Source organism: Garra rufa, chromosome 13, assembly GCF_049309525.1.
Source record: "Garra rufa chromosome 13, GarRuf1.0, whole genome shotgun sequence".
Classification (NCBI taxonomy): domain Eukaryota; kingdom Metazoa; phylum Chordata; class Actinopteri; order Cypriniformes; family Cyprinidae; genus Garra; species Garra rufa.
The window spans coordinates 33,112,767-33,133,881 of record NC_133373.1 but is presented as its reverse complement, the minus strand read 5'-3'; the positions used below and the strand labels follow the sequence as shown (position 1 = coordinate 33,133,881).

Sequence of the window (21,115 nt, the reverse complement as noted above, 5' to 3'; positions counted from 1 at the left end):
TTATTTAGTGGTCATATATTTTTAGGTGTTATTTATTTGTCATACTAAATGTTTTAATTAATTATAGGTTATACACTACCAAAAGTTTTTGAACAGTACGATTTTTAATGTTTTTAAATAAGTCTCTTTTGCTCACCAAGCCTGCATTTATTTGATCCAAAGTACAGTAAAAACGGTAAAATTTTGAAATGTTTTTACTATTTAAACTAACTGGTTTCTATTTAAATATAGTTTAAAATGTAATTTATTTCTGTCATTTCAAAGCTGAATTTTAGCATCATTACTCCAGTCACATGATCCTTCAGAAATCATTCTAATATTGTTTTGCTGCTCAAAAAACATTTTTTATTATTATGATTATGTTGAAAACAGCTGAGTAGAATTTTTTTTCAGTTTTCTTTTATGAATATGACATTCAGAAGAACAGCATTTATTTGAAAAGAAATCGATTGTTTTATTAGACATTATAAATGTCTAATATTATCACTTTTGATTAATTTAAAGCATCCTTGCTATGAAAATGTATTAATTTCTATAATTTCAAATGTTTTAAATATTTATATTTGCAATAAATGTTTCTTGAACAGCAAAGCAGCATATTAGATCATTTGACATTAGAGACTGAATGCTGAAAATTTAGCTTTGAACACAAGAATAAATTCCGTTTTAAAATATATTCAAATAGAAAGCAGTTCTTTTAAATAGTAAAAATATTTCACAATATGACTGCTTTTGCTGTATTTTGGATCAAATAAATGCAGGCTTGGTGAGCAGACGATAATTCATTAAACAACATTAAAAATCTTACTGTTCAAAAACTTTTGACTGGGAGTGTAAGTCCACAAAAAAGTCATTACATCAGTTAAAGCTTTTCTGTTTTATGCTGTTATATATTTGTGCTATATTTTATTAATAGTTATAATAATCAAGTTTTTTCAAAATGTTGTAATGCAACTCATAAAAGGTCCTCTCATAACGTTTTAATTCCTGTTATCCAACAGATTCTTTTTTAATTGTATTCCCCCTATAATTTGTCTAAATATCACTGATATAAAAACGTGTAAACAAAAAAAGAACGACGCAACTATTTTAAATATTTTACTTGATTGAAACTTCACAAACATTGGGAAATCATTGCATCAGACAGAGTGCCAAGGATTCACAAGCAGATCTGTTTATTCTGACCTAGACTCATAATACATTATGGCAGTCATAAAATATGCACCAATTATTATACCTAAATTAAGAATTTCATGCATAATCATTTCATAAATCCCATAGACACTGATCAAAAACCAATATAAATGATCAACTCTCTACACGAAGCTATTACTCAAACAGCTGTGGTGTTGAAACAGTGGGAAGGCAACTGTGGGAAAATGTGCAGGCCAGACCTGCTGTCAGATCTCCTCGGATGTTTAATTTCTGCATAAACAGTATTCTTATATTAAATTATACCCGCTGACAGAAAATAAGAGATCACAGTATGCTATTTTGTACCTGAGATGAAACACTTAGCTGAGAATAATAACAAAAGTTGGATGGATGCCTGATAAAAACGTACAGATACAGATGCTACAAACACACAAGATCATTCTCAAATGGACACTAATCTATATGGAAATCAATGGCATGATGAATATACGTTCAATGTGCATGAATGTATCTAGATACCATGGATCATTCAATAATGTCCTTTTTGTCAAAATAGTACTTGCAATTTGTGTACTACTTCAATATAAAGTATAAATCTGAAAATAAGAGATAATAATTATCTACCAAATATTTATATGGGTTTAGGTTAGATTATACAAGCCAACAAAAGAGTTTCTCCAACTAGAGAGAGTGTTTTTTTAAGCTTACAAAAATCTGAGTCCCTTGCCAATAATTAGGCTGGTTTTGTTTTAATAATTCCTGTAAAGGAATAACAAGTTGTCTTGTTTTAAAAAGGCATGTCTTTCTGTGTCTACCACCAGAAAATGCAGAGGTATGTGGGTTTATGTCCTGTCTGTCATTCAGAGACCCATAGAAGACATAAAACAAGCACTGCTGAAGCATCACTCAAAACACTTTCTAAATTCTCAAGTCACTGGCTGGTTTAGATAACCAAGTCTTCGGAACAGAATCTCAAAAATCTCAGCGATACAAAGGAGTATGGTGATGATAGTGAAGGTGTACATTGCACTGAGGAAGATAGTCTTCTCAAAGTGTTCAGGGACCATACACTTCGAGATGTTGAAGATCTTTGCGAGGGCACTGGCATCGCACATATAAATAGGATCAACCAGGAACCCAAATAAGTGGCTCTGAAGCCAAAATGCTAAGACTTCCAGAATTATTCTCAACAGGACAGAGATGATGTAGAAGACGGTGGACAATGGCCGCTGAAGGATCTCCTCCTGGTCTATATTTTTACAGGCAGCATAAAGATGAAACACAGCTCCAGGTACCAAGACAGTGACTAGCTGCAACGCCCAGAATACCTACAAAAATAACACAAAAAACATTTGGTTTTCGCCCTATAATATGTTTTGTTTTTTTTGTTTTTTCAAATTAAAATATGCTAAAAAAACTCACGCAATTTAAAATGCAGATGAGTTTCTTTTTTAAATATTTGAAACAATTTAGCATCACTTGCTCTCTGATAAATCCTCTGCAGTGAATGGGTGCCGTCAGAATGAGATAAATTAAAGGAATAGTTAAATGAAAATTTGTTGAAAACTGACTTACCCTCAGGCCATTCAAGATGTAGATGAGTTTGTTTCTTCATCAGTTTACCTGATTTGGAGAAATTTAGCACTACATCAATGGATCCTCTGTAGTGAATGGGTGCCGTCAGAATGAGAGTCCAAACAGTTGATAAAAACATCACAATAATGCATAAGTAATCCACCCGACTCAACATAAACAGAAGCAAAGCATTGGTTTAAAGTTAAAAACATCTTAATGATAGATTTCTTAATTACAAACACAGATTTTCAATTGACAAGACGGACTAGAGTCATGTGGATTACTTGTGGATTACTGTGATGTTTTTATCAGCTGTTTGGACTCTCATTCTGACGGCACCCATTTACTACAGAGGATCCATTGGTGAGCAAGTGACTCATCAACTCATCTGTTGGATGGCCTGAGGGTAATTTATCTCAGTGGAAGTGATAGATAACTAAGCTTCAAATTTTAGTTACTAGGAGTTTTTTTTTTTACATCCATGTTTTGATTATTGTATTGTACAGTAGATATATACCTAAATTTCAAATCTTACACCCAGATAGCACACATATGTCTGTAAGATGTCTGTTAAAGATTACTTAATCAGGAAAGCATCTGCAGTTTAAATGCAGCTTCAAAGGGCTCTAAACGATCCCAGCCGAGGAATAAGGTCATATTCAGCTAAACGATCAGTCATTTTCTTAAATAAATTATTATTTATAAACTTTTTAAGCCCCAATGCTCATCTTGTCTAGCTCTGCGATGCATACTGTTCTCCGGTTCAATACAGTTAGGGTATTGTCACAGTTGAGCCTCCGTTATCAGTAACTCTTGCACCACTCATCATGGACTTCATCCCCCACAAGCCACTGCACTCATCACTGTTCACACCTGCAGCTCATTCACACACTCACAGACACCTGACATTCATTTACACTCTGCATTTAAGCCACTCTCACACCTAGCTTCTTTGCGAAGTCTTGTATTGCCCTGGCTACATTCTGAGCGTTTCTTTCCCGTGTTTGATTTCCCGTGTTTTTGATTCCTGGACTCCCTCTTGTGTTTGATTCTCGCTGCCTGCCCCGACCATTCTGCCTGTGTTTGACTACGATTTCTGCCTGCCCCTTTGTGTTTGTTTATTCTTAATAAATGCTGCGAATGGATCCGCTCGTCTCCGACCGTCCTTGTGACAGGTATGTCGAAAAACCATCTCATTTTCTCCTTCGTTTCACTAGATAAGATCCTTATTCCTCGGCTGGGATCGTTGGTAGCACTTTACAATAAGGTTCCTTAGTTAACATTAGTTAACCACATTAGTTAACATGAACTAATAATGAACTGCACTTATACAGCATTTATTAATCTTTGTTAATGTTAATTTCAACATTTACTAATACATTATTAAAATCTTGTTAACATTAGTTAATGCAGCGTGAACTAACATGAACAAACAATGAACAACTGTATTTCCGTTAACTAACGTTAATGAAGATTAGTAAATACAGTAACTAATGTATTGCTCATGGTTAGTTCATGTTAGTTAATACATTAACTAATGTTTAACTAATGAACCTTATTGTAAAGTGTTACCGAATCGTTTAAAGCCCTTTGAAGTTGCATTTAAACTGCATTTTGGAAGTTCAAACTTGCGGGCACTGTAGTCCACATATAGTCCACTATATGGAGAAAATTCCTGAATTGTTTTCCTTAAAAAACATTATTTCTTTACGACTGAAGAAAGATGTAGGTGTGCTGTTGGGGCCAGTTACATGTTTAGATTAATAAAATGAATTAATGAATTCTTTTTTCCCCCAGAATTCATTATTTAGCCTGTCATGCATATTTGGATACCACAATAGCAGGTTATTAAATCCAAACAGTTTGATGCACTTTTACCTGAGGTGTTATAGGCCTGAACTGGTTGTAACAGTACAGGTTTATTTCCCTTTTGTCCGGATCACAGCTGAAGTGGAGGGCCTCATTGCCATAGACGGCGAATCCAAGGACTCCAAGGAAAAATGTACGCACAGAGCCAAAAAACAGCGTGTGGAACTGGCCTATCACCGTCGGAGGCCTGAGCTGAAATATGCAATGACAAGATCATAACACACAAACGCAAGATCAGACACGCTTCTACTGAAATCATGTTTATATTCAATGTTTCTAATTTTGCATGAAGATTGCACATTGCATACTTACACATCCTTCATAAAAGTTTTTGATGTAGTTTAATGACATAATTTGGCTTCACAACTCATCATTCTATGGTGGCTTGTCACCATCATTGCCAGTCTTCTAGCCTCGGGCAGAGGCAGATGGCAATTCCGAACCTCCAAATGACCTTTCGCTTTAGAAACCCCTTGTCAATGCATTCTCTTTTTACCCACAGTGCCTTCATCAATTTACTCACTCACAAAAAAAAACAAAAAGGAAAATAACAAAGGCCACGGGACATGTGGTCAGCCCATAGGCTAATCCCTATTCAACTCCGTCAGCGAAAAAAACAACTCTTGTATCTCACAATAGAACAGAGCAAACATGACAATTGCAAGGATTTGTATCACATAATGGAAAATAATTATTAACAAATTTCTCAAATTCCTAAGCAGAACTTCAACAGGCTAATCAAATCAAGGTAATAAATGGCATTTAATATGAAATGCATTTTGTAATGTCAAAAACAAAGGCTTGTTGAATAATTATATATTGGGATTTTGAGATTCTTTCAGACACTTGTAACTGATATTAATGTATATAGTTTTATAAACATGTATAATTTTTTAGATACTATATATGTAGCTATACATCTACCCCAGTTAATTGTTGGCAGGCCTACTGAAAGTTTCTCTAGACTTTCCCGCAGTGTTTCTTCTATAAAACTACAGAAAGAGTAACGTTCACACGGTAAGAAAGGTTTAACAAACGTTAAATCGTCTATTAAAAGTCCACACACCAACCGTAATCCAGGCGGAGTGCTGTTCATCCCCCTTCTTAATCAGAACCAAGGTCCTGCTCTCATGTCACTGCGTCCCGAGGTAAAGACAGACCTGCTGGAAAAGCAGCATGTTGGGGGCGCCTTTCTGACGGCAAGCTTTTTCGACTCATAAACCAAAGAGCAAACAGACAAGCAAGGCATCAAAGAAACGTAGAAAATAGATCATTATGGCCACAGAGATGCTCATTACCGAAATAAGAGTACCGGGGTCTGGCAGTCATACGGTCATTGCACACGTGATGCACACGCAAGCATAGCTGTCAATCAGAGTGATGCTTCATGTATGACCAGGCTTGACTGTTTTGTTCATGGCATAATGGAGAACTCTATAAGTTTACATTATTAGTGAGATGCCATTGCCGTAATATAGATATTAGTGTTTGTTCATTAATTCAGAGAATAAATACTCTTTGAAAATAAAAACGCAATTTTCACATTTCTTTTCAAATAAAAGTAAATAGGTAAATTGCGTTTTCCACACATCTTATTCAAAGTATAAATATCCTTGAACGTCTTTTGTCTAATAAACGTGTTAGCATAAAGAATTTTTCTAAAAATGTGGCAGCTATGTGCGTCAGAGCTGGTTTTAAATAATGGAGAAGGAAAACCATTAACAGCATGTACCTTTGTGCAACTAAATAGTTCAACTGCATTCTTCTCTAATTAGATTTTTTTTTTGTCTTCAGTATTAACATGTTGCATCAAGAGCGTCATAAGTACCAGCAGATGTCACTAAATCAACAGATGACATTACCGCTTGCAACCCAAGTCAGTGGCGAATTATATTCATTTAGCCTATTACCAAAGGGCACATTTACATCAGACAACATCTGTGTTGTGGTAAACATACACAATTAGATACAAATTATTTTCCTTGTAGGATGTGAGTCAAGGTGAGTAACCAATCTAGAAGAACTGCTAGAGACAGAAAGTGTGGGGCTTTTCATTCGTAGGCTGAAACTAATTCATGGCATGGCTCATGTCAAGTTTAGAATTTGATTGTTACCTTGGCTGAACCAGTAACAGAGCAGAGCCGGTAAAAGTTGTCAAAACACTGCATTATTCCTGAATAAGTTTCTGGAAGTTTGAATTCAGGCTTTTAAAATGAGGCTGCCGTCTTTGTATTCAGGCACAAAAACGAGTTATTCAGACTAAAAGCAAGGTCCAAGACAGGATCATGATAAATTGGTTGTGAGACCAAGGGCAACTTAAAAATCTGATTTCAATACCTGTCTGGAAAAGGAGGAACCTCTGTCATCAGCATTTATAATCCATAAATGTCTGTTTGCAGTGCCTGTTTGTTTAGGTAAATCTAAATGGAGGTTTGAATAAAAAATCTCTTTATATAATTCTTTAGTTACATTCTCCAATGACACACGATACAAGCCAGCAAAAAGTCATCCCCACGTGTGCCGTATTTTTGCAAAGGAGTGGAGAATTTCCTTTTCTACCTTTCTTTTTCAAATACCTGTTTTTCTACTCTAGTTGTCCAGTACCAGCTGGTTTTCTGATTACGTATTTATTGCAATTCTTCCCTCAGTAAATCCCCCCCTGCGAGTCATAGAAAGAGCATGAAAGAGCTCCAGCCGAACCCCGATAAGGGAGCGCACGGACAAAAGCTGCACCTGACGAGTCCAGAAAGCACAATCCCAGTTTGCGCTACTGATGAGCCACCGCACCATAGGACCAACATCATTCTGAGATGGGGCGTCGTTTTAAGAAATAAATAAATCTCTATAAAGTGAAAAAGTAAAATGGGGAAATTGGCAATACGATAGATAGATAGATAGATAGATAGATAGATAGATAGATAGATAGATAGATAGATAGATAGATAGATAGATAGATAGATAGATAGATAGATAGATAGATAGATATGGAACTGTTTGGTGCTGCGCTCTGCAACCCTGTCCGCATTGAAGCGGTGGCTCTTATGGCAAGCCAATTTAACATTAGCTGCGTTTTCATAACCTTAAAATTCCGCAAATTTAAATTGCGAATATACGCCTAATAGAAACAATTTTGCAAAAACTCCCATATATTGCCAAAAATGGTTTTTACGTTCAGATGAGGTGTTTTTTTTTTCCAGACAATTTAAAAAAGCAAAATTGCACTGCAATGGAAACAGTGTTTTTGCATTGTATTTCGCATTTACACCTCAAAAAAACACCTTGTTTGTGGCCGCTTACACAAGCATTGACTACACAATTCTTCAATAAGGGTCTTTCCTTGCAATTAAAGCTTGGATAACCCCTTATTTATACTGCACAAGTCTGCGGCACATTACAGCTCCAACACGGCCACCGGAGCTGATCACGGCCACTCTAGTAAATGCTTGTATTTATACCAAAAGCTAGAAGCGACTCTCCATGCTGGTTCTGTAAAGATGCCTATGTCTCCAACGATTAAAATTAATGGCTAGTCAGTGGCTTTGATGTACGTAAACCTACCAACATCCATCACTATGACTTTTTTATGTTTTAGTCGCACAACATTGGTTAATGAAAACGCCATCATTTCGCGCAACATTTTATCTGCATGGCATATGGCAAAAGTTTTGCACAAATCTAATGGAAACACACCTATTGTTTCCAGATTGTTTCAAAGCAACATGACATAAACAAATTAAAGTAGCATAAACAATTATGAAAGCTCAATAATGAGGCTTAATTATGAGTGCCATTATTTAGATTAAGCCCTGTTTACACTAGAGCGTTTTTGTTTTAAAAGTGCATTTTAAAAATGAAAACGATCCTTGTCTACACTAGCATTTTCACTGCATTTCATAAACAATCTCAAATGTGGGCAGCCACACCATCGTTTTCAAAAGTCTCCATTTTGGTCCGTTTACACTGAAACGAAACCCAGGATTTTTCAAAGTAAAACGGGGTCTGCAGCATTTTCGAAAGTCTCTGTTTCAAGGGTCGAAAACGCCGGAGTAGTGTAAACAAGAGGCATAACCCTAGTAAATGTTTTGCGTTTTAAAACAAAAACACACTCGTGGAAACGTAGCCAAATGGTGTGCACACCAAAAGTGAATTTAATTATTTTCGGGAGTAGATTACATACAAAGTCAATGCAAAGACACGAATGGATGCAAATTCGTGCCGGCGACACAATAACGCGCCTTCCACGCATGTTGAAAAATTTCAACTCAAGTTGAAAATTTGCATGACGCGATGTTGTGCAATCCAATCAGCAAAGAACTTACTTACACATCTAGTTTGACTAGGGTTGGGTATCGTTTGAATTTTATCGATTCTGATTCCGGTTCCGATTCTGCTTATCGATTCCGATTATTATTGATTCCTAATTCCGATTTCAATATGATTAAAAAAAAATCCATTAAAAAGTTTTTAGTCAAACATATTTATTCTGTCATTTGCCTATGGTTTTACCAAATAAATTTCAAACATTAAATTGTTAAAGACAAGTAATAAAATAGGAGCAAATCAATTAGCAATAGCATAAATAAATAAAACTGAACAAATGTCAGGTACAGAAATTGAAATCAAAAGTTTAAAAACACTGCATAGTTTGCTTTTCATAAATAAAATATTGATTAGTCCTCATTAAATTTATAAAAGATATTCAGTCAGTTAATGATTTTCTTTTGTTCTTTGATTAACATTTATGACAGGCCGCACGTTTATTAGACGGCTGTCTCTTTAACACCGAACACAGACCTAAGAATACTGTTACACATGCGTTTTCTTTCTCATCTGTTTACGTTCACTCAAGACAAAAAAAAAAAAAAACGCTGTGTTTATGAGGATATGCTGACGTATTTCGTTCATACAGGTCAATAAATGTGAAAGAGAAGTCAGTTCCGGGCCAGAACAACCTTTTCTGCAGTGGAAATGCACGGAACTGTTTCGAGAACGGACACAGGTCAGGAGCCCGCATCAGGACCGGTGTTCTCCGTGCTCGTGTTTCAGATATGTGCAACAATGCGCAAGTTCTTTTCTTTCCTCCACTTAAATCGTTTGAAAATCACATTAAAATGCGAACGCGGGAATCGTTAAGCGGAATCGAAATGCGCGTGTCTTATCGAATACCCGGTTAATGGAAATTTGGAACCGGTTCTAAAATGGAACCGGTTCTCGATACACAACCCTAAGTTTGACATCCAGTTTAAGTATAAGTCCCCCAAACTTAAACTACTCTCCTGTCTGATTTGTTTGTCGGAAAAAACTGCAGATTCAACGTTATGATTAGGCAGATCGTCTGTCAATCAAACTGTTTGTGAAGGCTCAGTTAAGCTATAAGTAGTTTATATACTTCAGTATAGTTGGATAAAAGCGTTGCAAGATTCAGCTAAAAAGCAGCTACAGAAGACAACAGTGTCATTATTCAGCATAATTCAGTTAATTCAGTCAAATCAATGATTTGAAAACGAAAAATTTCGAAAACGAAAACAATAAACAATAACAATATATATATTTCTATGTGGTAGTCTAAAATACATATTAATAACATCAATACATAATAGTTTTTTTAAAGGGTTAAATGTTAAAATGGTTTGCCACACGCTCCCCCTTTACTTGTTCCTGCCTGTCAAAGAAGCCAGTCAACTTTTAGGGACGTGGCTGAAGACATCGCTCATTTCAGCACTAAGTTTGGCGGACAGCACCTCTCCCTCTCTTTCACTCCTCCTAACTGGACAACTTTTAAAGCCTTTCGAACTTCTTTGCTTTCTAACCACTAAAACAAAATATGGAGCACACTTTCTCTGAGGATACCTCAGTTTATGAGAACTTCACAGATGACTGGACATCGGACGGAGGGGAAACGGTGCATTTCATCATTCGATGCGTTATCCCGTCGGTCTACATACTTATCATAACGGTTGGTTTACTGGGCAACATTACTCTTGTGAAAATATTCATCACTACCAGCGCGATGCGAAGTGTACCAAACATTTTCATCTCCAGCCTGGCCGTGGGAGATCTGCTGCTTTTGGTCACTTGTGTACCAGTGGACGCGTTCAGGTATTTCTATGAGGAGTGGATTTTTGGAACGGTGGCTTGTAAGATGATCCCGGTGATCCAGCTCACCTCGGTCGGAGTCTCCGTGTTTACTCTCACGGCACTGAGCGCGGACAGGTAAGGCAAAAATAATCAATGAAATGAACAACTGCAGTCACTGCCACATTCACTACTGTGAAATTACAATGACAATTATGACAATTAGATAGAAGATAACGATGTTTAATCAATAAAATAAAAGAGAAATTAGCAATATATATATATAATATGTATTGTTTTTGTATGTATATATATATATATATATATATATATATATATATATATATATATATACATATTCCAAACTATATTGAAAAAAATATATATATAAATAAACCACAAGAAAAAAATCAGATTAGGTCTATAGTTACTGCTTTAATTAATCAAGTAGTATAGACTGCCTTATTAAGCACCTGTAGCTGAAAGCAAATACAAATTACTTTGATTTACAGAGGAATTAATCGTGATGATGTAGATATCATACAGCATCTGGCAACCAGCCTGGAGGGATTCTGCATTACATTTGATTCATGGCTCAGATGCATTTCTCAACAACAAAAATGCAGTTAATTTCTCTGACATTACACAGAGTGATGAGGTTAGGTGGGCACAGAGCACAGATTTAGACAGATTATGAAAGATTTATGAGGTAGTTTGGTTTTTTACACTTTCTATACACATAAATATTGTTGATGGCTAGGAGTCATCTACTGTATATAACCTGCCCCTGACATTATTATTCTGATTTACTCCCACCACAGTGAATTTTATTATAGAAATGCAGTGTTTTCATAACCAAATTGGACCAAGGCTGCTGTAAATAACTGAGGCATCATTACAGCTGAGAGATGAGTGTTTGGGATAAAGCTTAGCAAAACTTATTGTTCATTCGAGATAATCTCCACATACACTGGGAGCATAATTCCCTAATATTTCTTCTCATAAACGACAACTATAAATAGGAATATCTTCAGAATTTCAAGTTTTCATTAGTTGCTTAAAGTGCCTCATATCCTAAATGATGATTGACTACCCAATATTATTGTTTTAATAATTGACAAGCTCATTACTGGAAGTCTGTAAAAGAGCATTGGTGAAGATGAAGATGACAAATGTCCTTTCTGTGATGCTTCATTGTTGTGTCAGTGCTTGGGGGCCCTGACTAAAGGTGATGACCTTTCCTGGTCTGATTTGTTGCTCTGTCTGTTTGTTGTTTGGAGCACCTGAAAGTTCATTTGTGTCACAGTGATTATGCCAGCACCCTGGGGTCCAAGCAGTTCTCGTTTATTGCTATTGATCTGTAGGCTGCATTAACAGTTCCGTCCCCGAAAACGACAATCGTGATGCAAAATGTAGTCAATGTTCAGCTATTGTGATAATGAATCTCCTGACCAAAGGAATTAAATCTAAAATGATGGATTTGAGAAGCTTCTGCCTGAGGAAGGACGTCAAGCACTTTGATGAGTTGTATTGTTTTGAAGACTTAATCTGATTAGAATTTACTCAGCATTCACAGGCACGCGTGAAATACAATCAAGTTCATTTGCATGTTAGTTGGTTCATACTGTATGTTCAATTTTGACTTGTTTATTGAGGGAGAGGCTGTGATTGTGGCGCTCCCTAGATAACCTACGCCTCGGGCAGGGCAGTCCGTTTTCATTGAAAGAGGGAAAAAGCAAGCCCGGGGCAGTGAAACCTGGTGGAAGGGAGAAGTCAGGGTGAGGATACTGTCATATGAGATTTCCATTTACCTTAGAGATGATGGCAGCTGAATGTCTAAAGGACACTGTCGAATAGATCAAACCGTGCCGGTTTGTCAATAGGAGAAAATAGACAATTTCATTGGAACAAAAGCAACCAATTTTCCACCATGAATTTCCTCTATTGGTTTTTGTGTATTCTGTCTAGGCTTTGCAGCCCCAGCAGAATATCGGAAAGATGTGTGCAGGAAATATCGTATTTCCTATAGGACAGCTTTTCTTTTAGGAAAAAACATTAACCTAGAGATGAATCATTTATGACTTTGATCATGTACTTTTAGACTAACTATTGAGGATCTCCAGTGTAAAGGCTTTTTAAAAATGTAAATAAGTAAAAATATATGTGAGTATGTGTATGTGTGTGTATATATATATATATACATACACACATATATAGACACATATACACACACACACACACACACACACACACACACACACACACACACACAGGAGGATTACATTTAAAAAAATGTAAAAAAAAATATATATATATACACACATACATTTTTACATGTATATATGTACAGTAGATTTAACACAATTAAATTGTAAAAACAATAGTGTAATTTCCGATTATGACTGTGTTAAAAGAGTAATTAAATTCTTCAACGACTGTCTCATAACAAACTCATCCAATAAGAGCATCTGTGTATGACAACATTAGTAATTTTAAAAACATGGAATATAACTATTTAAGAAACAGATTAGTAACAGTTAAAGTGCCTAATCTGTTTTACTAATAACGGGTCAAGTATAAACAGACACACATCCTAGTGTGGACTAACCATAAACCGCAGCAGAGAATCAAATCTGACATCAGATAAAAGGCCACTGTGTTGTTTTCCCTCAAGCAATGACAAATTGTTGATAAACAAGGCAATTTTCTCTTTCATCCATCCTCAACCTGGATGAAAGGCCCAGCAATCTGTGTGCTGACGATTCTTTACGTATGTTTCTCTTAGACACAAAGCTATTGTGAATCCCATGGACATCCAGACCTCCAGCGCAGTGTTCTGGACCTGCTTGAAGGCTATCACTATATGGGTTGTCTCAGTGCTGCTGGCTATCCCTGAGGCGGTCTTCTCGCAGGTGGTTCACATGCCAGACAAGAACATGACGTTCACCGCTTGTGTGCCGTATCCACTCTCCAACGAGATGCATCCCAAGATTCACTCCATTATGATATTCCTCGTCTACTTCCTTATCCCTCTGAGCATTATCTCTGTTTACTACTACCACATTGCGAGGACACTTATCAAGAGTGCTCACGATATGCCAGGTGAGATTAGTGAGCACTCCAAAAGACAGGTAAGAGTTTCCTGGGGAAGAGAGTAAAGCTCACACATCTTCTGTGTTTGACAAAACAAGTTCTTCTTCAAGTATTATCCATCAATCGTGTTTTGGATATCACAGTTGAGATAATACTACAGAATGTACAGATTTGTCACTGCAAAAGGTTAACCTGTAATGTGCTTCAAATGGTAATTGGCAGGGTTCTGCCAAATTCTAAATTTAAGAATGAGTGTGAATTTGGGATACACTCCAAAGAAACTTATATTGGAATTTGGAATAACAGGAAGAATAATGTACTGCAATGCAGATAAAATTACAGGTAATGTATTCAGAGAATTTAAAGGTTGTATCAGCGATTTCTAGCCTAAAACATTAGGGGTCAATTTCAGCTGACCTTTCTTCACGATCCGCTCGCTGCCTGCCCCATAAATTGTCTGTGAAAAAAAATGCGTCTCTCTGGTCAGCCTAGGGTCCGAGATATGCCAAAAAAACAATCGGCGCTATCAACTATTCCACAGATAACCAAACAGTGTTCCAACCAATCAGCGTCAGGGGTTTGGTGTTGTGGACTTTCCTACTGGTGCTGGGATGTGAGGGAGGCGGAGCGAAAGTCCACAACACCAAACCCCTGACGCTGATTGGTTGGAACACTGTTTGTTTATGTGTGGAAAGGTTGGTAGTGCCGATTGTTTTTTTGGCATATCTTGGACCCTAGGCTGACCAGAGAGACGCGGTTTTTTCACAGACAATTTATGGGGCAGGCAGCGAGCGGATCGTGATGAAAGGTCAGCTGAATTTGACACTTTATGTTTCAGGCTAGAAATCGCTGATACAACCTTTAAGTGTCTAAAAAAAAAGAAAGAGAAATAGATAAATGGGCAAAAATAAAGTAAAGCACATGCAAAGTATTACTAAAGTATTACAAACTATACTACACTTTTAATATAGTAAAACCACGGTTAATTTTCTTTTATCTAAAGCAAAAGATTTGCAAACTCAGAAGTACCGATCTAAATCAAATGAATCGCGCTCCACGCTCCGAAGTTCCGATCTAAAGCAAAAGATTTGCAAACCCGCTATGAAGTTCTGATCTAAATCAAATGATTCGCATTCCACGCTCCGAAGTTCCAAACAAAATCAAATGATTTGCAAACCCGCTCTGAAGTTCCAGTCTAAATCAAATGATTTGCGTTCTACGCTCCGAAGTTCCGATCTAAAGCAAAAGATTTGCAAACCCATCCGAAGTTCCAATCTAAATCAAATAATGTGTTCCATGCTCCGAAGTTCCAATCTAAATCAAATAATGTGTTCCATGCTCCGAAGTTCCGATCTAAAGCAAAAGATGCAAACCCACTCCAAAAATCCTATCTAAATCAAATGATTTGCGTTTCACGCTCCGAAGTTCTGATCTAAAGCAAAAGATTTGCCAACCCGCTTCGAAGTTCCGATCTAAATCAAATGATTCGCGTTCTACGGTCCGAAGTTCCGATCTAAAGCAAAATATTTGCAAACCCGCTCCAAAGTTCCGATCTAAATCTAATGTTTCACAATCTGCACTTTGAAGTTCCAATCTAAAGCAAAAGATTTGCAAACCGGCACAGAAGTTCCAATCTAAATCAAATTATTCATAATCCACGCTCCGAAGTTCCGATCTAAAGCAAAAGATTTGCAAACCCGCTCCGAAGTTCCGACCTAAATCAAATGATTCACATTTCACGCTCCGAAGTTCTGATCTAAAGCAAAAGATTTGCAAAGCTGCTCCGAAGTTCCGATCTAAATCAAATTATTTGCACTCCAAATTTCCGCTCTAAAGCAAAAGATTTGCAAACCCGCTCCGAAGTTCCGATCTAAATAGAATGATTTGCGTTCTATGCTCCGAAGTTCTGATCTAAAGCAAAAGATTTGCAAACCCGCTCCAAAGTTCCGACCTAAATCAAATGATTCACATTCCACGCTCCGAAGTTCCGATCTAAAGCAAAAGATTTGCAAACCCGCTCTGAAGTTCCGATCTAAATCAAATGATTCGCATTCCACGCTCCGAAGTTCCAAACTAAATCAAATGATTTGCAAACCCGCTCTGAAGTTCCAATCTAAATCAAATGATTTGCGTTCTACGCTCCAAAGTTCCGATCTAAAGAAAAAGATTTGCAAACCCATCCGAAGTTCCAATCTAAATCAAATAATGTGTTCCATGCTCCGAAGTTCCAATCTAAATCTAATAATGTGTTCCATGCTCCGAAGTTCCGATCTAAAGCAAAAGATGCAAACCCACTCCAAAAATCCTATCTAAATCAAATGATTTGCGTTTCACGCTCCGAAGTTCTGATCTAAAGCAAAAGATTTGCAAACCCGCTTCGAAGTTCCAATCTAAATCAAATTATTCACGTTCTACGGTCCGAAGTTCCGATCTAAATCTAATGTTTCACAATCTGCACTTTGAAGTTCCGATCTAAAGCAAAAGATTTGCAAACCGGCACAGAAGTTCCAATCTAAATCAAATGATTCATAATCCACGCTCTGAAGTTCCGATCTAAAGCAAAAGATTTGCAAACCCGCTCCGAAGTTCCGATGTAAATCAAATGATTTGCGCTCCAAATTTCCGATCTAAAGCAAAAGATCTGCAAACCCGCTCCGAAGTTCCGACCTAAATCAAATGATTCACATTCCACGCTCCGAAGTTCTGATCTAAAGCAAAAGATTTGCAAACCCGCTCCGAAGTTCCGATCTAAATCAAATTATTGGCACTCCAAATTTCCGATCTAAAGCAAAAGATTTGCAAACCCGCTCCGAAGTTCCGATCTAAATAGAATGATTTGCGTTCTATGCTCCGAAGTTCTGATCTAAAGCAAAAGATTTGCAAACCCGCTCCAAAGTTCCGACCTAAATCAAATGATTCACATTCCACGCTCCGAAGTTCTGATCTAAAGCAAAAGATTTGCAAACTCACTCTGAAGTTCTGATCTAAATCAAATGATTTGAGATTTGCAAACCCGCTCCGAAGTTCCAATCTAAATCAAATGATGTGTTCCACACTCCAAAGTTCCGATTTATAGCAAAAGATTTGCAAACCCGCTCCGAAGTCCCAATCTAAATCAAATTATGTGTTCCACGCTCCGAAGTTCCTATTTAAAGCAAAATATTTGCAAACCCACTCTGAAGTTCTGATCTACATCTAATGATTTGCGCTCCACACTCTGAAGTTCCGATCTAAATCAAATGTTTTGCGATCCACACTCTGAAGTCCCATTTTAAAAAATGATTCCCAAACTCAGAGAGCAGATCGCAAATCATTTGACTTTTGAGACTGGAGCTTTGCGTGTCATTTGATTTGAATCATTCAATTCGCAAAATTATTCACAAACCTGCTTCGATCTAAAGTAAATGATTTGCGATACACGTTCCGAAGTCTAGACAGGAATCAAATGATTTGCGGTACAGGATTTGAAGTCCCGATCTGAAAAAAATATTTGCGATACACAATCCAGTTAATTTACTTTTTTTTCTCAGAAACAGCAATTATTCAATTAAATTAAACATGAAATTTGGAAAGTATAAAGACTGAAATAGTATCACTGTAAAAAGTTCAGCAGCTGCCTTATAGTTTTAAGCTGATTTAATTTAAAATTTTAAGTCATTTTAACTTATTACAATAAAAATTTGTTGATTTAACTTGTGAGTTGACTTAACTTAAAATGGTAAGGCAGCTGCTAAACTTAAGTTTTTAAGTTGAAACTGGTGAAAATGTTTTACAGTGTAATTTTTTTTTGTAAAATATATTTACAACTTTAAAAATTCAGGAATTCAATTTGAATTCAAAAGGCATTCTTAATGCAGTTGATAATGCGCATAACCCTTACTCATTATTTAGAAATTAATGTTAATAGTGTCACTGTCTGATTTTTGCCTGAGTTTTTTTTTTAATCTATTTAGTATCTATTAGATTTTTTTGTATCTATCTATGTATCTGATTATCTATCTACTCTGTCGAACAAGGAGTTGTCAACCCACGATTACATATATACATTTTAAAACTGTACTACTTACTACTGTAGTACATTTACTTTGCACATTTTTTTGCAAAGACTCATATAGCAGTATAAAGACTCAAATAGCATGTTTTGTTTGTAAAACATTTTTACAACTTTAACCCCTTAGCATTCCTGTCAAACTTAACTCAATGCAAAACGTTCTGTGGGTGGAACGTTGGAACACTAAGGGGTTAAAAATTCAGGAATTCAATTAGAATTCAAAAAGCATTCTTAATGCAGTTCATAATGCGCATAACCTTAACTCATTATTTACAAATTAATGTCACATTCCAGTTACAGCTGTTGTAAATGGAATTGGCCCTTTTATGATGATCTAAGACCAGATTTTTTTCTGAAGAGCCAAACCATAAACATTTTTAGAGAAAGTGTTAAATGAGCCTCTATTGAACTGAGGGACACCCTTCATAAAATGCTCCCTTGACAGTTTTTTAGAGACAGGGCACTTTATCATTTGCCGGGCTGTGAATCATCAGTTAAGCATTGTGCCAAAGGTCCTTAAGGATGACAGATATCCTCGTTAATATTCTCTTTTAGCAGCTGTTTCAAGGCAGCTTACATTTTCTGCTCCCTCTTGCTCTTGATAATACAGTATATCATCCTAGAAGTTTACCGCTGCTCTTATCTCTTTTGGTGCATTTCACAGGACAAAGCAACACTGTCTTATTCATCCATCTATCATTCATTTCTCTGAACGGCATGCATGGCCATGGCATGGTATCGCAGAATCTCAAGAGCCAACTGATAAAAAATTATATACCTAAAGATGAGAATTATTTACTCACTCTCTGGTTTTTCCAAACCTGTATGGGTTTCTTTATTCTGTGGAAAATAAAACAAGATATGTACAGCCAGTCAAACATTTTTGAATAGTGTTTTTCATGTTTTTTAAAGAAGCCTCTTCCACTCACCAAGCCTGCATTTATTTGATCCAAAGTACAGCAAATTTCAATTTTTAAATATTTTTACTATTTTACTATTTAACATAGCTATTTGAATATATTTTAAGATGTAATTTTTTAGCAACTCCAGTCTTCAGTGTCACATGATTCTTCAAAAATCATTCTAATATGCTGATTTGCTGTTCAAGATTATTATTTATTATTATTCTCTACATTTAAATCAGTTGAGTACATTTCTTTCAGGATTCTTTGGCAAATAGAAAGATCCAAAGATCAGCATTTATCTGGAAAAACATTATACACTATACCATTTAAAAGCTGAAAGTCAGTATGTGTCAGTATAGAATATTGTATATATATATATATATATATATAAGAAATTGTAGAAATTATTACTTTTATTTAGCAAAGATGCTTTAAATTGACCAAAAGTGATGATAAAGACATTTATAATGTTGCAGAAGATTTCTATTTCAGATCAATGCTGTTCTTCCGAACTTTCTATTCATCAAAGAAACCTGAAAAACATAATCATAATAATGTTTTTTGAGCAGCAAATCAGAATATTAGAATGATTTCTGAGGGATCATGTGACTGGAGTAATGATGCTAGAAATTCAGCTTTGAAATCACAGCAATAAATTACATTTTAAAATACATTCAAATAAAAAAAACACCTATTTTAAATAGTACAAATATTTCAAAATTGTACTGTTTTGCTGTACTTTGGATCAAATAAATGCAGGCTTGGTGAGCAGAAGAGACTTCTTCAAAAAACAAAAACAAATCTTACTGTTCAAAAACTTTTGACTGGTAGTGTTTTTTTATAAGAACAAGATACATTCAAAGCACAAAGCTACTTATCCTACCAGTCAAAAGTTTGGAATAGTTACGATTTTTTAAATGTGTTTGAACAAAGTTTCTAACACTCACCAACTTGATTCCAGCAAATGACATTCAATCCCCAAGTTCAGAATCAGGCTAGAGGATATACTACTGACGTTGCATGCAATTTTATTGACCTATTCCTCATTTAAAATGCACCTTGTGCTTTATCGAGTGGACTTATCTGTCAATTTTTCTCATTTTCTCTTTTGAGACGGAAACAAGGAAGCGTCTAGCCAAGATCGTTCTGGTGTTTGTGGGCCTCTTCGCTCTGTGCTGGTTCCCCAACCACGTTCTCTACATGTACCGCTCGTTCAACTATCGGCAGATCGACTCTTCGCTGTCACACCTCATCATCACGCTTGTGGCGCGCGTGTTGACTTTCTCCAGCTCCTGTGTGAACCCGTTTGCCCTGTATCTGCTGAGCGAGAGCTTCCGAAGGCACTTCAACAACCAGCTGCTGTGCAGACAGCGCAAATACCAAGAGCGCAACACCAGCTACCTCCAGAGCACCTCTGCTATCCGTATGACCTCCATTAGGAAGAGCACTCCTGTCGTCGCCAACGGACATGGGCAAAAAACAGGAGTCTGCATTTAGTATCTGTTCTCCAAACCTAAGCATAAGGGTTGCTGGTGACTCACATTTAGATTTGATTGAAGCGTTTGGTGACCCAGCTGGGTAAACGGGCGGTTATTGAAGCAGGGAAGACAGAAGGATGACTGTTGTAAATATTGCATGCATGTTTTTTTTTTTCAATAGTTGCTTGAGCCCAAGAATGAAATTTGCTTTATTTTTGAAACATTATTCTTATTGCAAACAGAAATGAAGACTAATTCTATTTCTCCTCAACAAAACACAATTTCTGCCTGTATAAAATATCAGATCTGTACAAAAGATTGGACTAAAGGTTTCCATTATTGTATAATGGCTGGTTTGCTTTTTCAGCTCAATCTTATTTAATTTATCATCCAATCAGATGATATAAATTCAACTTTAATCGACGGAAAGTGCACTTAATACAGTTAATGAATGTTTGGCGAAGCAGTTTTGACGGCAAGCGTATTATAGAGATGCCACTGAAATCATTTACATTGCCTATCATCTCTTTTTTATTTCTCAGACAATGACAATATATTCAATTTAGGAGCAACGGGAGACATGGCTGTTCCCGGTGAATGTTAATGTCTACGATGATAGATCAGACAGGTCGCACACTCAAGGGTAAACTGTGGTGATTAGATTAATATATGCATAAACAGATTAGGATTCAACAGGAATATCAATTTCTCAGACACGTTCCTCCTTACCTTGCGATATATGTGTCATAGGAACGCCAAGATAATTGTGGCAGATTAATATCAATAACACATGCTGTTTGTCATTCTTAGATTCCCCAGCAAATATTGCCATCTTAATCGCGGCATTGCAGAACATCATCTTTAAATCTTTCTGTCTGGAGTGCGTAGTGTCTGTATCTAATGGTGTGAAATAA

The 21,115-nt window shown here is 36.4% G+C and overlaps 2 protein-coding genes across 2 annotated transcripts; one reads left to right on the top strand and one right to left on the bottom strand.

Moving 5' to 3' along the window:
- Window positions 1-1,085: 1,085 nt before the first annotated feature.
- Window positions 1,086-5,049, bottom strand: gje1a (gap junction protein epsilon 1a). Its single transcript, XM_073817143.1, has 3 exons — window positions 4,912-5,049; window positions 4,609-4,791; window positions 1,086-2,483 (listed from the first exon to the last, which is right to left on the bottom strand). Exons 1-3 carry the CDS (start codon window positions 4,948-4,950, stop codon window positions 2,082-2,084), a joined length of 624 nt encoding a protein of 207 aa, XP_073673244.1. The 5' UTR covers window positions 4,951-5,049; the 3' UTR covers window positions 1,086-2,081.
- A 5,374-nt stretch (window positions 5,050-10,423) lies between these two features.
- nmbr (neuromedin B receptor) lies at window positions 10,424-20,761 on the top strand. The gene is made up of 3 exons (XM_073817085.1): window positions 10,424-10,812; window positions 13,460-13,805; window positions 19,837-20,761. Exons 1-3 carry the CDS (start codon window positions 10,424-10,426, stop codon window positions 20,218-20,220), a joined length of 1,119 nt encoding a protein of 372 aa, XP_073673186.1. The 3' UTR covers window positions 20,221-20,761.
- Window positions 20,762-21,115: the final 354 nt, after the last annotated feature.